The following is a 20,834-nucleotide window of genomic DNA, read 5'->3' as shown; positions in this document are numbered from 1 at the left end:
GGCATTTTACACTTAACTTTACAAAGGCATTTTACACCTAATGTTACAAAGGCATTTTACACCTAATGTTACAATGGCATTTTACACTTAACCTTACAAAGGCATTTTACACCTAATGTTACAAAGGCATTTTACACCTAATGTTACAAAGGCATTTTACACTTAACCTTACAAAGGCATTTCACACCTAATGTTACAAAGGCATTTTACACCTAATGTTACAAAGGCATTTTACTCCAAATGTTATAAAGGCATTTTACACCAACTGTTACAAAGGCATTTTTCTCCAAATGTTACAAAGGCATTTTACTCCAAATGTTACAAAGGCATTTTACACTTAACCTTACAAAGGCATTTTACACCTAATATTACAAAGGCATTTTACACTTAACCTTACAAAGGCATTTTACACCTAATGTTACAAAGGCATTTTACTCCAAATGTTACAAAGGCATTTTACACCAAATATTTTTCTACTAGCAACTCACATATTTTAATATTTCTTATTATTTCTTATTAATGATGGGACATGGAATGGGCCAGTCTTGCAGTTTAACTCCAGAACATATGGAGTACCCATATGGATATGGGTGCTGAATATTACATTGGCTACATAATGCGTTAAATAGTTTTATTTCATGCTTATTTTAGTAAGTAAAAATGATTGCATACTCCGAACACAATAAAAACAAACCTATCGCTTTTTTTTATGTAATGTAGCAAAACATTAATATTATGTGTAGATCAATGTTTAGTCTAGGTCCTAAATGCGTAACGCAGAAAGGAGGTAATCCTGGAGTGGTACGTTTCTGTTTCAACACAGTATACACTGACCCTCGACTGATTGTGCAGGCATGTAAATTCAATTTCTGTATGTTTATAGGACTTTTAATTAACACTATACTTTTGTGTTACTTGTTTGAATGTGATAATATCTGCATCTCTGACCATGACAAAGCATGCCCTCCTCAATGGCTTGAGTAAATCACACAGCTGTCTCCTTCCTTCAGCGGCTGCCTGAGACTAACATGTCCTGGCTGAACAGGATAGGCTATGTGCTGGCTTATACTGGCCTACAACCACCAGCAGTGTGTGGGGTTAACTTAACGCCCAATTAGCTGTGCTAACATTCTCTTTGGTGTTGCTTGCAGGAGGTGGATGTGGACCCTTCAATGCCACGCAAGTGGTGAGGTTCACCAAATTGTAGGGTTCCCCTCATAAACATGTCACGGTAGAATGATGGGTAATCCCTCTCTATCTCAAATGAGTCTGATCCTTGCCTAAATTGAAAGCTCTGAGAGGTAGAGAAGTGTCAGCACCTCAGTATTTCTAATCCCCTCTCTCTTACCAACAGCCTCCCTAGCTAATCAGAGTTTACGCCACCCCCCAAACCAGCGCTGGCTCTCACTCTCTCCACACATTCCCCTCTCTTCCTCTCTCTCTCCTCATCTGTAATCCACATAGCCTGCACCTTTTACACATCCATCTTTTGAATATCAAAGTGTGGTTCAGTGCAAGGCAAACTTGTACGTACCTCAGGTTGTTAGTGACCTAGTGAACACAAATTGAGCTACAAAATGCCATGATAATATAAAACTATTAAAACTACTCGTGCTTTTTTGTCACTTATCTAACATGGCAGAGAAAGTAGAGGAGGGAATGAGGTCACAGGTCAGAAGGTGTACATTTACGTGCGAATTATTCTTACCATTATTGGTATGGTACCATTCTTAAACATACTTCTTACCATTGTTGTTCACTAATACAGTACAGGATACATGTTGTTGTCAATTATACAGTACACACATAATTTGCACGCAGCCTTTTCTTGACTTTGCTATAAAGGCAGAAGACAGCCCCCTCAGTATTGCTGATATAGGCTCATTATATTTATATCCCTGCAAACACACCCACTTACTCTAGTAATCAGAACGATCTTATGTTTTGTTAAAGCACACATAGCTTTGTCACATGTATATTTGATTTTGCCTAAAAGCTGCTCCGTTATTACACACTGCTGTTGTGTTCTGCTCTAAAATATTCTGAGAGTTCAGTAAACAATCTGATAATCAGATAACCCCTAAATTCTACAGCGAGAAGATCTTCTGATGATTTGTGGTAGTTATATAAATATGTGCTCAAAATTAAAAGATTTTGGTGGGAAACAGCTCACTGGTATGTCATGGATCTCATCTGTGCTCTTAAAGTGCTGTTCAGAGCAGCGGACCCCCAGATAAGAGTTAATTTATGAGAAAGGCGGCGAACCTCACGGAATCTTTCACAAGCATTTCTGTAAAAAGGACATCACAACACCATTACTACCGTTAAGATTTACTGCTCCTGGACACCTTGTTAATCTTAGATCATCGCAGACTAAGGTCATGTACCTGATTACTTTGGGGTTTTTATTTAGAACCATTAAAAGTGTCCTTCATTCTCGTATATTTACTGCCAGCACAGAAAAACATGTACCCAATGAATATATTAACTTACATAAATAGATTTAGATAGATAAATAGCATTTCGATTGCTTCTGAGGTTTGGTTTCCTCTTTGTAGTTTCTAAACAAGTCTCCAATTAAAACTATTGCAGATTAGGCCAGTCATCATCGACATTCTGCAGTGGGGGTGTGGAATGTAGGCAGGAACAAAAGTAAGACCCAGTCGGAATCGCCTGGAGCGGAACACCTAATAGAGGCCAATTAAAATAAGAGGATTCATTTTGGCCAAAGCAACAGGACCCTAAAGATAATGCATGTATCTGAAATTGCCCTCTCTTGATTGTGCATGTGTTTGCTATGGCACTTTGGGATACTGAGAAACTGGGTGCTGATTCTGTTTAATCTTAGACAGAGCAACTATGAGAACAGCATGTGTTTTCTATGGAACGATGACATTGTTCGATTGTTGGATTTAGAGGAGTTTATTCATTCACTACAGTGAATAAAGATACACCAAAAATAATCTGATTATTATTATCATGATAAACTCATCTAAGGTGCAATGCAATTAAAATTAACTTCAATGATTTTAGTAAAAGAGAGCATTAAAAATATTATATTACATTATTTTGTAGACCAAGCCTATTATTGGGGGTGGGGGGAGAGAGAGAGAGAGAGAGAGAGAGAGAGAGAGAGAGAGAGAGAGAGAGAGAGAGAGAGAGAGAGAGAGAGAGAGTGTGCGTGTGTGTGTGTGTGTGTGTGTGTGTGTGTGTGTGCGTGTGTGTGCGTGTGTGTTTGATTACGCATGTGTAAGAGGACGGGAGAGGGAGACAGCACGTCACCGCATGGACTCTATGTGGGAGCAATCCAGTTACTTAAACTGATCAAGATTTAATTAACACAACACTCGGCAATTACTCCGTAATTAAAGTAATTTGTCCTCTCGCGAGCTGAGTGCCATCATGCCCCTTTTCGCATGCAGCTACACATTAGAGTGGGGAAGCCCGAGGACAGGGCCATGGAGCCTGGGAGCCGATCAGTACACCAACAAAGACGTTGTATTGAGTTTCCGCACGGTGAGCCTTACATTTGAATAAGGAACCAAATTATGCACGCCTTCAGTATTCCAGATTTACTACTCACCATTTTAAGATAGCGGAGAGTGCTGCTTTTCTTACAGAGGTGCCTTAGGGCACATTGGGAAACGGGGCACATCACGCACTACCCTTTTACGTTCTCCAACAAATTCACTTACTTAAGGACGAAGACGAATACCTGCACGGACGGCCCGTCTGGCGCTGGTTTACAATTGGTTAAAGTTTAGCAGGTTATCTTAATAAAGGGAGAGGCATTTTTTTCGATTTGTCAGTGTCCACACTACAAGAGGAAAAAAATCTTTCGGCTGTGTAGTGTGCAGAGATAGCAGATATTTTATAAAGGATAATAGCACGTTAATTGAAACACCTACTCGCATTATTTTAATTGCAATATACATTTTCCGCCGTGTGCATATTCGCATTGCGAATTTTCTATTATCTGAGACAAGAAAGGGTGAAAGGGGCGCTCTTCCATTTAGACAGGACCGGTATATGAAAACAAAGAATCGTAATTTTCTAAGCATGTTCATTTTCCGAGGCGAGTGTCTGAGGAAATGATCGCGGACCTCCGTGCTGAGCCGCTCGTCGCCGTGAACTCCAGCACCAAGGCGCAGATAATTAACGGGACATTTTCGGCAGCAAACAGTGACTAATTGCGCTAGACAGATATAGCGAGGAATTAATAACATGCATCCAACACTCGCCACGATCCCCTACCGCTTCAATTTGCCGGGAGATTAAAAACGACTGCCAAGTTTACTAAATTAAGCGCGCGGGGGAAACAAACGTGCTCGTCGTGCTTGCGCGCGGAGCGGTTTGTCTGCGCGTCGCGTGTGTGTTTTTATTCCGTCTGCGGGCGGGGGGAGCTTCCTATCTCCTCTTTACAGGCGATGATCTGCATATCATTTCGCACGGTCTCTCGCTGGGTAAAGGAGGTAAATATCACAGGCACCGACCCGCTGCACGAAGGTGCCCTAGTGACAATTTGGCGCGCGCCCTGCAGCCACCTGTGGCATATCGCCTGCCGGCTCGCGCGGTCTTGGACAGGAAAAGACGGGGAGACACAAAGACGCGTGTTGCTTAGACCTCGGGCATGGAAAGAACATTGTTTAGCACTCAACAGCTACCCTAGAGAGACGGGCTAACCTGCTAGAAATCTCCTCCTCTACAGACTTGTTTTTAATAAAGGTCAGGACGGATATTTCGTTGTTACCAACGGACTATTTTATATCAAATTCCTTAATAATATTTCTCTCGCCTAACTACGAGCTTTAAAAGGTGAAACGCTCGTTGAGTGAGTGCGTTATACATAGACTGGATTAAATTGCTGCTGTAAATATGCATTGTGCGACGTGCTTTACAGATAGGCTACATATGAAAAGATGTGAGCTCAAACGGAAAATTGCACCATTAGGATTTGATGTCCCAACTTGGCACTGCGTCTGGAGTTCGCTGATGCAAGGTGGCACGTCGTGCCTGTTCTGTGTGCTTTGATCCTTCAGCTCCTCACTGCTTGAGCTGGCAGGCATGTCGCTGGAGTCAGCCATGAAGCACTGAATAAAAGACATTGTCTGTCTGTCTCTCTGCCTCTCAGAGGTTAAACACTCGCCGACGCAGCGCCACAAAGATCTTTAATATTAAGGCCAAATATCAATATTCAGGTCAAAAAAGCTTCAGGCGTGTGTAGTTTCGAAACAGATTAATCTATTTGATCAGTTGCTTTATGTCACCACTCAAGCAGCAATGTGTGGACCAGTTTTCTATATATGGATTATATTTCGTTTGGGACTTTATTGCAGTGCCAGTGTGGATTCTCCGAGGGAAAAATGCCCTTTTATCTATGAAGAGAAAACTCTGATAGTCTGAGGTTACTGAACCTGGTTTATGTCCATGAATTACATTTTTACGGTTCAAATTTACACTATTGAGAGACATCTTCCGTCTCACAATCTTTAGTTGTGTTTCTTTGTATATTGTACATTGTGCTGCGTCTTATTCAGTTACATAACATTACCTACTTTTTTTATTTCCCAGTGCGGCACGGCAGGAATGATGTCATTTTTAATAAACGCTTTTAGGTGAGAGCAAGCCAAGCTGAGATTTACAAACGGAAGCACAGTGTCACCTTTAGCACAGACACTGTCATTCACGTCACATCTCTCCAACATCTACTGGAGAAAATGTTAATTAGCACTCACGGCAGCCAACTGATCCCTTCCTTTCATAGCAGCTAAATGGTATGTTCTAAATCTAAATCCTTTTATATGCCCTTATATGTAGAGACAAATGATATGAAAAGGACGAATATGTCATCTCAGTACGGGGATAATGTGGTTACCATTATATAAAGCTATTTCACACTGGTTTTTTGTGTAGTTGTGAAGATGCACAGAGCAAGTTTTCCACACGCCGCACAAATACTGGGCCGGCTGATCCACTGGAATGGATGCCTTGTTACTGCCTTTGGTGGAACCTTAAAAAGCCATCTAGCCAAGCGCGTCGTATAATCGTAACCTGTTTTGCGTGCGCTGAATGTATAGACAATGGTTTCCATTGAAGAAGATGTCTAAGGTATGTTTGTAAAGGATCCGTTTCAAACAGATAGGACATTTTCATGGCAAGAGTACAAGTATTATTATAATTAGAAAATTATTACAGAATTAAAAAATAATTTCACCCCCTTTGTGAATAATAAACACTTCGTCACTCTTACAAATTGTAAACGATTTCCCACTTCTGAAATTATTGTATTAAATCAGTCACGTCTGTCAATTTAAGATTTTTTTGTGCAAGTTTAAACCTTTCCGTCAGTTCTATTTATCACTCGTCCCTTTAAGCTCACCTAGCCGCTGATAAATCCCTTCAGCAACGTTTTTACATTAGAAGACTGCTGATGTTTTTACTTTGATTACAGTCCCAGCTGAATTCGTGCAAACGATTACTGTCACAACAGCGCCCTGCTGTGGCCATGATAAGTAATGCATGAAGAAGGAAAAAAAAAAGGAACGCTAACTTTTTATCTGTTTATTTATTTATTTATTTGAAGAAAGGAGTCCTAGTCTTTGATGTTGAAACGGCGGTAATAAGCGGGAGGATGGAAATTCAGCTGACTGGAGAGATTCAGCGAAGAATGCAGTGTTGAAAGCGGTGTTGCTTTATGGGCTTGAAAGAGCAGTGTGTGTGTAGTACCAATTTTATTAATTGGTAGTGTGTTTATCTGTAGCCATATCAATGGGACCAGCCACTGAGTAAAACAGAAATTATTCCTGAAGCAGACGTTTCTCCAGAGAGGAAGATGAATTGTGGTATTAAAATAAGAGTGCCAAGAAACCACATGATACCTTACACCTACTGAAAGACAAACTCAATTACTGATACTTGCATACTAGCACATAAATGGGTCATATGGAAGATCATTTTGTATTTTCATTCTTTCATAAGCAGCTAGACAGAATAATTCAAGGATCAAATTTAGAAGAATTCTTAGTCTACTCTCAGCTGAGTAAGACTGAGAAGCACAAGCTTCCAGTAGTCCATTACTACAAAGCTTACAGGTCATTCAAAAATGACCAACTATTTAAAATCTTGACTTTTCCAATATCAAATTTGTTTGATGTTGTTGTGGTTTCATATTTGAAGGTGGTGAAGTGTCACAGCGGTGGTTATAAGTGTATAAAAAAAACAAACAAACAAAAAAAACTAAAGTCTAACTATTATGTGAAAGTGGTGCTAGACAATTCATTGAATGTGAATCAACACAATCTCTTCTATTTAGCCATTTATGAGGTCCATGAATCCATGTGTTTTTCTAATTAGAACTATGTGAGCATAGAAACAACGCTCACCCATTTGTGTGATATTAGACATACACCAATGTCTGCACTATTTCACTGTAGCTGCAATATGATTTTGTCATAATGCAATGTATTGCAATAATCTTAATTACCAAAAGGTTTGTTTTTGCATGCTGTAGTGGGCAGGCAAAGTGTTATTAGAATTATTTTGTTGACCTTTTTGCTCCATGTCAATTCCAATCGTCTCCAGTTGTCATTCACAGACACATGATGCAGTACTAGAACATCACAAGCCTGTACACTGGAGCAGATATCAAATACAAGACAGAGTAAATAAGTCCTCCTGTTAGAAAGCAGTACATGAATGTATAACAGCAAGTATTGGCAATCTGTATTGAGGAAAAAAATACAAATATCACAAAAACAGTTGTTTTCAATTAAATCTTTTATAATCTCCCCCCCACCCAATAACCCCATCTTCTGATCAAAAGAACTCAAAGCTGTTAAAAAATTCCCCCATTTTTGCACACTAAAATCCATCTCTGTACAAATGTTAAGAAAATAGAAGAGTAAAAGTTTTTCATTTTAAAAACAACCTTATAAACTTGTTTATATCCATATTAAGATTTGAATTTCTACTGGGGACAAAGGGGTGGGGGATCCACAAAATCATCAAGTTAAAAGCTTGTGGTTCAAAACACCATCAGAAATAAGATCAACACATCTAGTTGTTGTTTACAGGACATGAGATGATGTCCCCGTCGGCCCTGACTGCATATCGGGCTTGTCAAGCCCATACAAATGTTTAAACGTACAGTACAATTAACCCTAGCATGGACTGAAAACACTAAACCAGGTGCCAAATTAGATGAAGCCTACAGGTCAGAGACAAAACCACCACAGCGAAATCCTCCCATACTTATTCTGTAATGCAACGACCCCACTCATCATCTAACTCTGGCTGGGAGGGGCCGTGTTAATCCAACTCAGAGCAACGTCTGAACACGGTAACCAGTCAATTCCGCTTTGGCTACCATTTTATCTTTGGGCAACGACCGTTTTGGTGTTTCAAATGTGTGAGAAATGTCAAATATTTTTAATTTCAAGCAATACTGTTAAGCAAAATTGTTTAAGAAGAAATGATCCCGCTAGATGTTTCAGAATTTTAATAAATCTGGTGACCACTGAACATGGTCAGCTGCTTTCAATGTCTTTTTTTTTAATTATTATTTTAAAAGAAATCAGTGGATCCAATCAAGGCACACCAAGCTTGTCACATGTTCTCACGATGCTCTTGGTTGCAATACGTGCAACTCTAACTTGGCCAACAGTTTTTAATAAATAAGACTGACTCATCAGAAAACTTCACAGCCGACACCAGTCAGTCTCCACAGCGACTTTAAAAGAAAACATGACCAGTGAAGAATAAGCTCAGCTGGACAAATTCTCCTCTCCAGTTGAAGGAGGACAGCTTCACGGCTTGCGACGGTCCCATGTCCTAACCTCCACTGGAAGCCGGCCCGTCTCTGCTCCAGCTCACAGGCTCAGTCTACAGGGCCTTGGAAGATGAGCTTGGTACAGCCTTGCGTTTGGCCAAGCTGTGTGGCGCAGAAGGGGCAGGCGGCATGGAAGGCGTGCGTGCCGTGCGGCAGGGGGATCTCTGACCAGTAGCGAGCCGACTTCTCCGAGCACACGTGGCCGCAGGGCACGAAGGCGTGCGTGGGCGCATCCGCGTCCACGTAGAAGGCCGGCTCGCAGCCCAGCCACAGCGGCACGTAGGGGCCCACCGTCCTGCACATGGGGCACTCCCTCTGGGCGTTGGGCTCGCGCTCAGAGCGGTGGCCCCAGTCGTGATAGCCGTGTACGTGACCGCAGGCCAGGTAGGCCCAGGGCTGCTTGTCCTCGCGGGGAGCGAGCGCGGGCAGGGCGCGGCTGCAGCGTTGCATGCTGGGGAAGGCCAGCGTGTTTAGGCCCACGGGGCACTGGGGCCGTGCGGCGTTCAGCTCCTGGCGCAGCGCGTCCAGGTGTTTCTGTGTGGGCGTGTGGAAGAGGCCCTCCGCCGTGCGCCACAGCAGCGTGGCCCCGCAGAGATCCACCAGGGAGCTGTCCTGCAGCGCATTACTCTCGCTCTCCACCTGGGCACCAAAACCAGCACAGAGCACAAACTAAACACACTCACCGTCATTTGTTGAGCAGGAATGGAGAGCGTGAAGAGGCTAGTCTACGCGTGGCAGTTGGTAAGAGTCAGAATCGCACATAAAACGTGATATTTTCGATATTGGCCAGCAGAGGGAGGCAGAGACCACACATGCATCCTTCTCAGCCTTCATCTAGTACATTAGTCTTCAAGCAGACAATTAAAAGTAAAAACTCTGCCGTTTTAAATCTGTACTATTCCCACAGAAGACTCCAATCCTTGCTCCACATTTTGATGTCTGGGATTTAAGGGACTTTATTGGGATTCCAAACAAAATTATCTAATGTGTCAATTTATAATCCGAGATGCTCTTAATTGAGTGCACGCTAAAGCAGTTTGACCATTATGTTCCCTTTGATGTGACTTGCACTACGATGTCGGGATACTTACAAAAGCCTCCTTGTTAAATTCTTGCACTAGCTCTGACTAACATTAACCCACATCCTGATCAGCCTTACATATTCATAAGTACTCCAATGTACATTTGACTGAAGGCGGTTATTCAGCACAGATGCAGACACGTCATGCCATGGTCAGGTTTAACTCGATAAGAATCTGCCATTCTGAATCTGTGCTTTTGGAGCTATGGAAAGTTTAAATGAGTGTGACATCATTCATGGGGGGTAGTCGGAGTCATAAGGGATTTATTCACTCTTTTGGCAAGATAAGATCTAAACGTACTTCTGAAGAAGCAGTCGGAAACATTTATCGCTGTTGCTGCATTCAAAGTGCAGTTCAAACCACCCCCCCCCCCCCCCCCCAAAAAAAAAAAAAAACCGCAGTAGTTTTATGAGCATTTATTATTAGAGAAAACACTCGACCCATAACTCTCCTATGCACTTACAACCCTGGTGTTATGATGCTCTAGCTCTGGAAGCTTACCCAGTTCCTGGCTAAAGGGACAGGGTTAGGACACCCCCACAAGAGAGCAACACATCGGAGCACCACTGACCAATTTGCCTCGTGTTAGTGCAGAGCGGGTCTCTCTTAGCGTATACACGTCTCCACACACTGATATCTCCCTCCACACGCCAGACTTGGACTCGTCCGTGAACCCGCCCCGGGGGTGCATCACCAACACGCCATTGGTCGTCAGCCCATCCATCTGGCCGTCTGGGTTCTTCCATTTAGTTGCCTTCTCCTGCGGATAGGTGAACCTGCTCAACGGTTGTACTTGTGCAAAACCAGCGCCACGCTTTTATGACCACAGCGGCTAACCAGCACACTTATATTTATCGTGTTATTCTAAGAGGTTCCGCTGAATCAGCAGAACAAGACACTTCCCTGGCCCGAACATTTATGTATATATAGACAGAGGTTTCCTCAAATGCCAGAGACAAAAGTAATCAAGCGTTTCGTCCTACACACAGAAACACACTCGGGGGGGGGGGGGGGGCGCACACACACACACACACACACACTCACTCCGAGAAAGATGTTCTTCGACGTGTCGAAGCCCGCCGCGTAGATGCGAGCGGTGTACGGAGGTTTGCGCTCACACACCACCCTGCAGGCAAAACGCGAGATCGTGCTTTGGGTGATGGGCGTGTCTTCGCCGTCCCCGCCCCCCGATACGGTGTCCGTCACCACAAAGTCGATGGGGCTCTCCGTCGAGCGGCCGATCTGCAACCATAGCAGAAACTGAACGTTGGTCAGTCTACTAGCAACGCCACAGAGAGAAGTCCGTTACCCGACATATGCATTAAACTTTCAGGGCTGTACAAACATTCTGTATGTGTAACGTTCTTATATTTAGCTATAAAGACCCAGAGTTATAAGGTGTGAATTACAAGGTCATTCAATTCTAAATATATAGTTACAAAAGTACAAACACCTAATTTGGTAGGCATCAATCACATAACAGCTTCGGCCGTTTTGGCTTCAAAGGTTTCAATCTTGATGTTGAAAACTGAAAGGGGGCTTCATTCAGTGCAATAAATCACAAGATCTCAAGACATCTGGCAAAACAATTCCTGACCACAAAAACTCATCAATAACAGCACCACAATAATTTGAGGAGAGACGTCTTCAATACTTTGGTCTGTTTTCTCCCATTTCTACTGTTAGCAAATCTAACAGCAAATGTCCCCATTACCAGATGAGTGCAAGAGGGAAACTGGGACCTGGTATTTGGTATCACAAACAAATAGAAATAGCACAAAAGTCTATGAAAAAGTTTCTAAATGTTGCGTACTTTAGAGCGCTGCATTGTGACTTTCCAAACAAAGATGGCTGACTGTACAAACCACCTAATGGCAGGATGCCTCTCAGAGCACGTGACAACACAGCCTTCCTTGGACAACTTCCAATTTGTGTTTGTGTGATCCCTCCCAGTTTTGGAACCATGCACATTAGAAGAAGTTTGAGCTTGTATCAAAAAGAAAAAGAAAAAGAAGAAAACACGCCTTTGTAGGGCGTCTTAGCCGTTGTATGGCCTCAGAATAAACATAATGACACAATGATAGTGCTATAGACCAGGACACAACAGGCAGGTCTCCTCCACATTTTGAGTAAACACAAGATGCAACAAGGAACATTTCAGATTGCCTAAGATTAGGAAAACAGCATTATAGTTAAAAAAGCAGAAGTGTACACATTTGAGAGGAAAAAAAAAAAAAAGAACCACCGCGAGACCAAAAACAAGACACAAGAAGAGACGTGGCCAGTATAACATGCCGACTGGCGTCACCATCTTTAGTCCTGTTTTATAGAGTTAGTGATTTCCCCCGTGGCTTCCTGTTGCTTCCTGTGGCTGCTTTCGATTGGTTGCTGGATATTTGGTGCGTGTGCACGCTGTGAACCACGCACCCACCTCCCCTGGCCCGCAAACGCGTCCATCACAGCGGCAGCTCTCTGGGGCGAGAGCTGGAACAGGCGTCTCCTGTCAGACCAGACTGTTCCCAGGCCTCGGAGAGCAGAGCACGCTGGCCAGACTGACTCGGTGCTAAACGTCTTTATTACACAAATATGTGTTTATATAATACAGATTTGTATGTGTGTGCACACGAGTTGGGTGGTGGTGTTTTGCTTGTTTTTGTACCTGGAACATGTCCGTGTCTTTGTCATGGCTGTATTCCACCACCACGGTCTGGTTTCGGGACAGAGTATAGGAGATACTGTGCTGGCCCTTACAGTTTACAGCCTACAACACAACAGCACAAGCATTAGAAAGCACAAACTGACTACACAACGCAGTCTCACGCCCATTCTGTCTAAACACGAAGTCACATTCTGACGCAAAACCATTTAACAGTTTGTTACATATCAGTGAGCCATTCCTGACTATTCCAAAGAACATTCCAGGACATTTGAGATAACACAGATGGTAAGGATGTAAAGAAAAGTCTACAGTCCTGAGCCTCAGCAACTAAAATAAGGATTTTACTAGCATAAGCAGCAGTCATTCACTGCTGGTGTTTTTATTATAAACACATTATGCTTGGAGTAGGTCAGTATTATAGTGTTGGGGCCAAAGATTTCATTACACAATGGGGAGGCAAATATAAGATTATTATTTTAAGAAAATAGGCCATTAGCTCACACTTTAGTCTACACAAAACACACACTAACTAATAAGGGCTGGGACGAGGACGAACATTACAGTTTAAACGCCAGCCATTACACAGTTAATTTTCCGCTGGGCAAAATCACATAAGGGATTTTATCAGAGTGTAACAGCACAGCATGCACACACGCACAAACACACAGAAAATAAGTTTTGTAATGTGAAATCACATTGCTTGCAGCACAGTGCAACAGTCCACACTGCAGAATGCTGTCCTTGAGCAATTTACATATTATTTAACACGTACGTCTACACAGGCAGCCTTAGTCATGAAGTGTGTGGCGCGTGTGGAGTGTGTGTCGAGTGCACTCAAATTTGTACTGCAGCACTGGAAGGTGAGGGCAAGTGCTTGTGAACGAGAACTCTTACATCCAGACTGAGTGGTGTAGCCCTGGGTGTAGGAGAAGCATTTCCCGTTCACATCTAGATCCCCCCTCCCCAACCCAAACGTACAGTGGGGCACACACACACACACACACACACACACACACACACACACACACACACACACACACACACACACACACACACACACACACACACACACACACACACACACACACACACACGAGACAATAGGGCCCAGGGGCCTCATACAGGGAGCTCCAGCCTGTGAAAAGCCGTCCTTGGCTGTACTGCAGCCTGGAGTGTTTAACAGCGGAGCTCCTTGGGGAGAGCGCGGCGATGCCTGGCAGAGCGGAGGGCAGCTCCGCCAGCCTGGGTTTGGTGGCCCTGCCGCCACAGAGACGGTCCTTAATGCCGCACCGCCCGCCGCGAAAACCTCCTCACACGTCTGCAAACAATCACACATTCTGTGAAGAGTTCAGCGACATTCAGTGAGCCACCGTCTGAATGGCAGCCCAGTTGCCAACACCTAATCAGAATGGCTCATTGTCTGGAACGCATTTAATACCACGGTAACGCAGCTGTGGAGCGTGCCAGTGCTTGGGCGCGCCGACGCCTCCCTTAACCCTTCTGCTGCCAGGGCAAATGGAGAAGAAGGCCTCCAAGCCGAGATGGTGGGAGCGCTGAGCGCTACCAGCACAGAGGGTCATTTCTTTCTCAGAGGACAGCGAATGCAGAGCTATTTTCAGGAGCTCAGCACTGAAACGGCAAACGGCCAATAGCAACAAAACCTTTGAACAAAAGAATAATCATAAAAAACTGCTCCTCATGCCAGGGAATTTGGCCATGAGTAGGAAACTGAGTTTGGCCGCTTGCAGTGTGATGCATGTGCATGACCTCGCTCGCAGGGTAAAGGTAGCAACTTAGGAGGAACAGGCACCTGCGCACGTGAAGTGGCGATATTTTGCGGCTACTCTGAGAGCGTAAGCTGAGAGGACTGAGGGACAGCCTGCAACGCTGAGCACGTCCCAAACCTGTGCCACAAACAAGCCACCACTTCTGCAGGGCTGCCGCTGTCTCAGGTGATGCTGGAGCGCTTTCCCGCTGCTCTTTACAAGAAGGTCACATCGCACGTGACAATCAGCAGCGTATTCAAAACGAAACTATTTCAGGAGGACGAAACAAAAACGGTAACGTGAGCTGCAGTAAGTAGTGGGGCTTTGACAAGGATGCATTTTCCCTGACCTTTAAAAAAAAAGAAAAAAAAAAAAAAAAAAAAAGTCTCCGATGACTGCACAGGCAAACACAACGATGAGTCGTCACGGAGGTTGTGGAGACCAGAGAGGTCAGCTAGCCATCAGCCTGCTGGTCCACAGTCCACAGGAGTCATAGAGAGGGATGCTCTCAGTGGACCCAACCATTCCAAAGGCCCTCAGACCACATGGCCCACGTCAGATGTTTACAGATGGTATGGAGAGAGAGGAGGAAAAAAAAAAAAAAAAAAAAAAAAAACTGCAAAACTGCCGTTAGCAGCTGTTTCATTAGCATATTCGTGCTACTGGAAGATTCTCCACCGAGGCACCAACCCAAGGCCTCCAGCGCGTGTTCCCAGGAGCAACATTCCATTCTGACAAACCTACACCCTAGAGAGCTTGTTCAGTGAACACGGGAGACAGCTCCAACCTCTCCCATCACCCAGCAAAGCGATCCGACTCCAGCACATGGCTACCGGGGTCCTTTGCCAGCTATACCACAGCTGGGAATGCCTACTCCTAAAAGGACCACCACGCCCAGTTGGTCGGGGAGACCCCACTGAAACAGCTTTTGCTACCACACAAGCAGACATTCTCGGACATTTTGTCCTGCCACTCAGAAGTCGTTTTGCTCCCCCTGACGCTGCGCCAACGTGCGGCTACCTTGCTGGCCTGCGGGTTGTTGAGGATGTGTACGGTACTGGGCTTGACGCCATTGGCCTTGGCTCGCTTGTGGAGGGCAAAACGACTCCTTCGCCTGCCCCGGTCTCCATTAGGGAGGGATCCATTATACCTGCAAAGGGATGGAGGGAAGAAAAATGAATGCTAGCTTATAATGACAAAAGACTTTGAATGTCTGAAAAAGCACACCAGGTATATGTTCTGATGACAAGTGTAGGATTAGGTGATGATTCAGTTAGAGCCTTGAAATGAGAAACTTTGCATGTATTACCAGGCTTAGCACAACAAAACAAAACAAAACAACCAAAAACAATTTACTGGTCATTTTTTTAACAACAAAGGCAACAACAAAGCGTATTAAAGCTTCTGCTCCGTGCAGTAAGGTGTAGCAACTTCTGCTCTGTCTTACTTCATCACACACTCACAGGTAAATACACCGTACAGCTCTTGCAGCAGTGATCTTGGATTAAAAACAGATCTGAGCGTCACACCAACCTATTTCATCCAGCAAACGAAGGTTAGGACCATGGGTCCAGCTTGTGTAGTTACACTGACCTTGCTAGATATTAACGAGTGCAACACCGAGCACGTGACAGTTAGAGCTAGAGCACAGAGCGCGTGACAGTGAGACAATAGTGTTTTAAAGGCCAAACTGTAGCTGCAATAACCACGTAGGCTGGTGGTAATGTGTGGTTCCAAAGTGTAATTTGATCTGATTTACTATAAACACTTGGGGGTGTGTTTTACAGCTCAGCTTCTATATCACTGTTCTGCAAAAACTGCAACATGGATAATGAAGTCACTAGATGCTTACAGGCTCAGCTCATCAACCAGTAACCCACTCTGATCCACAAACATTCTGTGCTAATGCTCACAGGTCTACAGGTTTTAACATGTCCATGGATTTGTGGCGTTCAAATTGACCTGCTTTTCGCAAAAGCAAACAAGTGCAGAAGAACATGCAAATTATTTGCGCACAGGCATTTTACAGGGAGACCTAACAATCGTTCTGACCATCTCAAGATCAGGCCCTAAAACCCGCATACCAGCTTAACAGCATTATATGAGAAGACATGTTGAAGAATCCTCCACAACACCATTCACCAACATGCACACAAAAAAAATGGATTTCAGCAGTAGAGCTTAAATATCGAAATACATAACTGCTGTTGCATAACCAGACAGAGGCGGGGCCACATCAGTTATTTGACTGTTGAAAGGTTAACCACTGTGGTTCTTGTGCACATCCATGACTGAAGAGAGAGTTCATGAGAACTAAAAAAAAATAATTCCAGTTTCAAAGAAGTGCGAGTCTGGGTAGTGAATGCAGTGGAAATGTCTGCAGTGTCCCCATGCCAATGAGGAGCCTGCTAACTGAACCTTTGCCTTTTGATCCTGAACCAACCTGACTGGCAGAGGCAACCCCTGAAACACCACGGGAGAGATCAGCCGCTCCTATCCAGTCAGGCCTCTCTGAGCAGCACCTCTTACCACACACAGGGGGTCGCAGGTTTGTGGAATGAATCAAGGATTTCCAAGTAAACTTGAAAGGTTCTCAAGATTTCTCAAGTGCTTACATTATAACCAGCCACCGTAGTGTGCAAAGAACAGAGAGCTAGACTTGCAGCTCCTCACGAGACGCTACATCTGCACATTAGGATACTGGAATTTTAAAGTGCTATGTGAAAATAAACATATCGTCCTAACTCAAGTTTGTGAAACCTTTTTTCCTCTTACATTCTGTTAGGTGCAGATATAGCGAGGAAAAAGTATAACTGCACACTATATGGTCAGATGAATAAACTTGGAAAGTCAGTGTGCTATGCTAAAACATGCCACCTAAACATGACAAACATCTTAAAACTAGCAGAGTGAGATACAGATGTGGGAGCCACCCCTCTGTATGGAGCCTTTTCCTGCTCATAAAGAGAACTAGAACACAGAGCTTGGAATGTTTACTGTATAAACCTGTAGCAGGAACTTCCACTGGAACTGAACAAACCTGGAAAACTCCACTTGCTTGTGGCACAAAGGGAGACAAGTCAGGACCTTTGCACCACTTTCATAAACCTGCACGTGAAACACAGCCGTGACTCTACACTATTACAGGGACCTTTTCTTGCATGAATTCTCAGCATCGTAGCAAAACAGAATTGTATGAATATGATTTAAGAATTGCTACCCGACTCTCTGCAAAGGGAGGACCGGCACTGTTAACTTTGGCATTCTAATACTTTTGGGTGCTTTGTGTTAACCCAACAACTCACCTGGGGTGACAGAACCTAACGAGGCAATCTCAGTGCACTGAATTTAAAAGGTGAGTATCTGTATGCCCATTTCAGGAAAGACACACTAAATACCCTAGAGATCCTTCTTCCCCACTGCCACCCATAAAGATCAACCACCTGAAAATAAAACTGGCCTGCCAGACGTGTCTCCTTAAAGAAGCTAGCTGGGGTCACACAAAGCCCCATTAATAAGCCCAGTCAGGCCAGTTGTAACAATGAACAGAGACAGCAGGGCTGTAGAGACCCAGTGCTTGTGCCCTGATCAATAATGCACTCTTTCAGTCATGCTCTCCTCTCCAAGTGTGCCAGGGGCCAGTGCCAGGCAAATCCAAACACAGCAGGCCATCCAGGACAGTGAAAGCATGGTACTGTTGTTGAGCCTGTGGCTGACTAAAGACAACTGCCACTGGTGCTGGATCAGTCACATGAATGTGGCTCATCTCAAGAAGAGATGTGAATCTAGATTTAGCCAACACTAGTGAAGAGTAGTCTAATCTTGATCCATCATCGATTATGAGCGAAATAACTTCATGTTTAAGAAATAGTGAATTTGTAAGCACATTTGTAGAAAAAATCAGATCATCTCCAAACCAGAAACCTCACATGCTATACATTTCTAATGTAAAATGTTCTTTACGACTGAGAAATACGCAAGAGTCCCAGAAAGTAAAAATAACTACAAGAAAAAAGGACGAAAAAACACAAAATGCAGGTTAACAGCAGAATAGTGGACAATATGGATGTCGCAACTCCGACCTCGGTGTACCTTTTTTAAATAACCTTTATTTACAAACGAACTTCCCGAAGGAAAGTTTTGTAAAGGGGCCCATCGTTTTCCCGCTGAAGGGGGAGAACTTTCCTGGGCCACTTCCGAATTCCTTCAGCGCCCTGAATTTCTGTGGGAGATTCAGGTTTTCATCTGGTTAAGGTTAATTTGGCTGTTAGCTTTGTGTAATTGTTAACCTAATGTGCTCAGATAATTTCTGCAGTCCAAACAGGACTATTCTTTAGCTAGCCTGAGCGAGGAAGTAAACAGGGATCTGCAATTCCCAAAGGGTTTCATTAGTTAGATTAACGGGAATTTCAAGGATTTCTAGGGTGGTCGCTTATGACTCCTAAATGCCTGCAATGTAAACAGACCGTTTCCGTGTACTTAGGAGGCTAACGTGTTTAAGTAAGGAAAAAACTAAACCAGCAGAGACGTCTGTTCAATGTCCGACAACAGTGCGACTGGCGTCTGAAGTCCCACACACGACAGACCCGTGTGCCAGCTTCAGCTTTCGCTTGGAGCGCATTTGAAAAGGGGTCGGTTTACGGTCAGACTCACCCTAGGACAACCAGCTCCCCGTACTTGACGGGCTCTTTGCTGGGCGGACAGGGCTCTCCGCGAGCCGGTGAAAACGGGAGGCTGGTAACTCCATTAAACGAGCCCTCAGTCCGCTCCTCGTCCATCCGACCCAGCGAAGAGATCACGGCGGAAAAAAAAACACTTCAAAGGACGCGGATAACTGACATTTTCCGCTCCCACTCACGCGTCTGTGTTTTACAAAATAAACTCAGTTCACTCATACGTCTCATCCGAAGCAGGGCGAAGAGTAATATTTTTTAAAAATACCACGATATTTAAAAACGTCCAACTTCGTGGTTTCAGCCGCTCTCTGCCAAAATGGAAAAACATCACAGGGTAGGGGGTGGATTATACCATGTGCCCACGTCTACTTTATACGGGGGAGAGGACAGGGGGAGTCCACCTAGAGTCTTCAAATTTCTTTGTCTAATGTGGACGCAGAATATCCCCTAATTATAAGAAAACGACGTATACCACCAGGAAAATGAGCCGCCTCACAAGATTCGCTCCAGAGTAGCCAACTTATAAATAAGAGCACAGATTCACCCTGCAATGGCACAGCCCTTGACCGCCACAGTCTGAGGCGGCACCTTCAATTATGTAAACAAAGAGTAAAAACCTGGGCTATTTAAAGGGTTAATCTTACAGTGTGTGAGATATTTAAAGGGCTAATCTTACAGTTTGTGAGATATTTATTCCTTACAGTGTGTGAGATATTTATTCATCTTACAGTGTGTGAGATATTTAAAGGGTTAATCTTACAGTGTGTGAGATATTTATTCATCTTACAGTGTGTGAGATGTTTAAAGGGTTAATATTACAGGGTGTGAGATATTTATTACTCTTACAGTGTATGAGATATGTAAAAGGTTACTCTTACACAGTGTGAGATATGTATTACTCTTACAGTGTGTAAGATGTTTAAAGGGTTAATATTACAGGGTGTGAGATATTTATTACTCTTACAGTGTATGAGATATGTAAAAGGTTACTCTTACACAGTGTGAGATATGTATTACTCTTACAGTGTGTGAGATGTTTAAAGGGGTACTCTTATAGTGTGTGAGATATTTAAAGAGGTACTCTTACAGTTTGGGAGATATGTATTACTCTTACAGTGTGTGAGATGTTTAAAGGGGTACTCTTACAGTTTGGGAGATATTTATTACTCTTACAGTGTGTGCTATATTTAAAGGGGTACTCTTATAGTGTGTGAGATATTTAAAGAGGTACTCTTACAGTTTGGGAGATATGTATTACTCTTACAGTGTGTGAGATGTTTAAAGGGGTACTCTTACAGTTTGGGAGATATTTATTACTCTTACAGTGTGTGCTATATTTAAAGGGGTACTCTTATAGTGTGTGAGATATTTAAAGAGGTACTCTTATAGTGTGTGAGATATTTAAAGAGGTACTCTTACAGTGTGTGTCGCTCATCTGGCTGGGAAAGCACGGCATTCATATGTCTGGCCATTTTTCACTGGCCGTGTTTAAATTATTTGTTGGGATGTACCTGGATGTACCATTGGTCTCTTCTGCTTCGACTACCTTCTAAAGGAGAGTTTAAGTGCCAGGTTTCCCAACGACATCATAACACAAAGGTCATCATTAAAGAGTAGAGTGAGTATCACACCAAACACTCCTGCTGTCATTAAGGATGATTTTAACACTACAAAACGGAGCCCTGATCTCTAGACTAAATGAAATAACCTGTTGCCCCACATAGTCACTAGGCTGGAAATATCTGCATGACCATGACACTCTAATTTTACTAGACAAGTAAAACCAGTAGTTGCAGTTTGTGTTTGGGAGTAAATGATCAGACA

General features: G+C 43.6%; 1 protein-coding gene across 1 annotated transcript; it reads right to left on the bottom strand.

Moving 5' to 3' along the window:
• Positions 1–6,755: 6,755 nt before the first annotated feature.
• Positions 6,756–19,458, bottom strand: peli2 (pellino E3 ubiquitin protein ligase family member 2). Its single transcript, XM_035532865.1, has 6 exons — positions 18,988–19,458; positions 15,355–15,484; positions 12,569–12,670; positions 10,954–11,151; positions 10,481–10,669; positions 6,756–9,466 (listed from the first exon to the last, which is right to left on the bottom strand). Exons 1-6 carry the CDS (start codon positions 19,110–19,112, stop codon positions 8,876–8,878), a joined length of 1,335 nt encoding a protein of 444 aa, XP_035388758.1. The 5' UTR covers positions 19,113–19,458; the 3' UTR covers positions 6,756–8,875.
• Positions 19,459–20,834: the final 1,376 nt, after the last annotated feature.

The sequence above is a fragment of the Electrophorus electricus genome, chromosome 13 (assembly GCF_013358815.1).
Source record: "Electrophorus electricus isolate fEleEle1 chromosome 13, fEleEle1.pri, whole genome shotgun sequence".
Classification (NCBI taxonomy): domain Eukaryota; kingdom Metazoa; phylum Chordata; class Actinopteri; order Gymnotiformes; family Gymnotidae; genus Electrophorus; species Electrophorus electricus.
This window is presented reverse-complemented; position numbering and strand designations above follow the sequence as displayed.

What these genes read in the sequence shown, in the direction of transcription:
- peli2 (XM_035532865.1), bottom strand. Translation starts at nt 19,112, where the DNA reads ATGGACGAGGAGCGGACTGAGGGCTCGTTTAATGGAGTTACCAGCCTC. An exon ending in GGGGAGCTGGTTGTCCTAGG is followed by an intron (nt 15,485 to 18,987) that starts GTGAGTCTGACC and finishes ATCCCTTTGCAG; the next exon opens with GTATAATGGATCCCTCCCTA. An exon ending in ACAACCCGCAGGCCAGCAAG is followed by an intron (nt 12,671 to 15,354) that starts GTAGCCGCACGT and finishes GTTGTGTTGTAG; the next exon opens with GCTGTAAACTGTAAGGGCCA.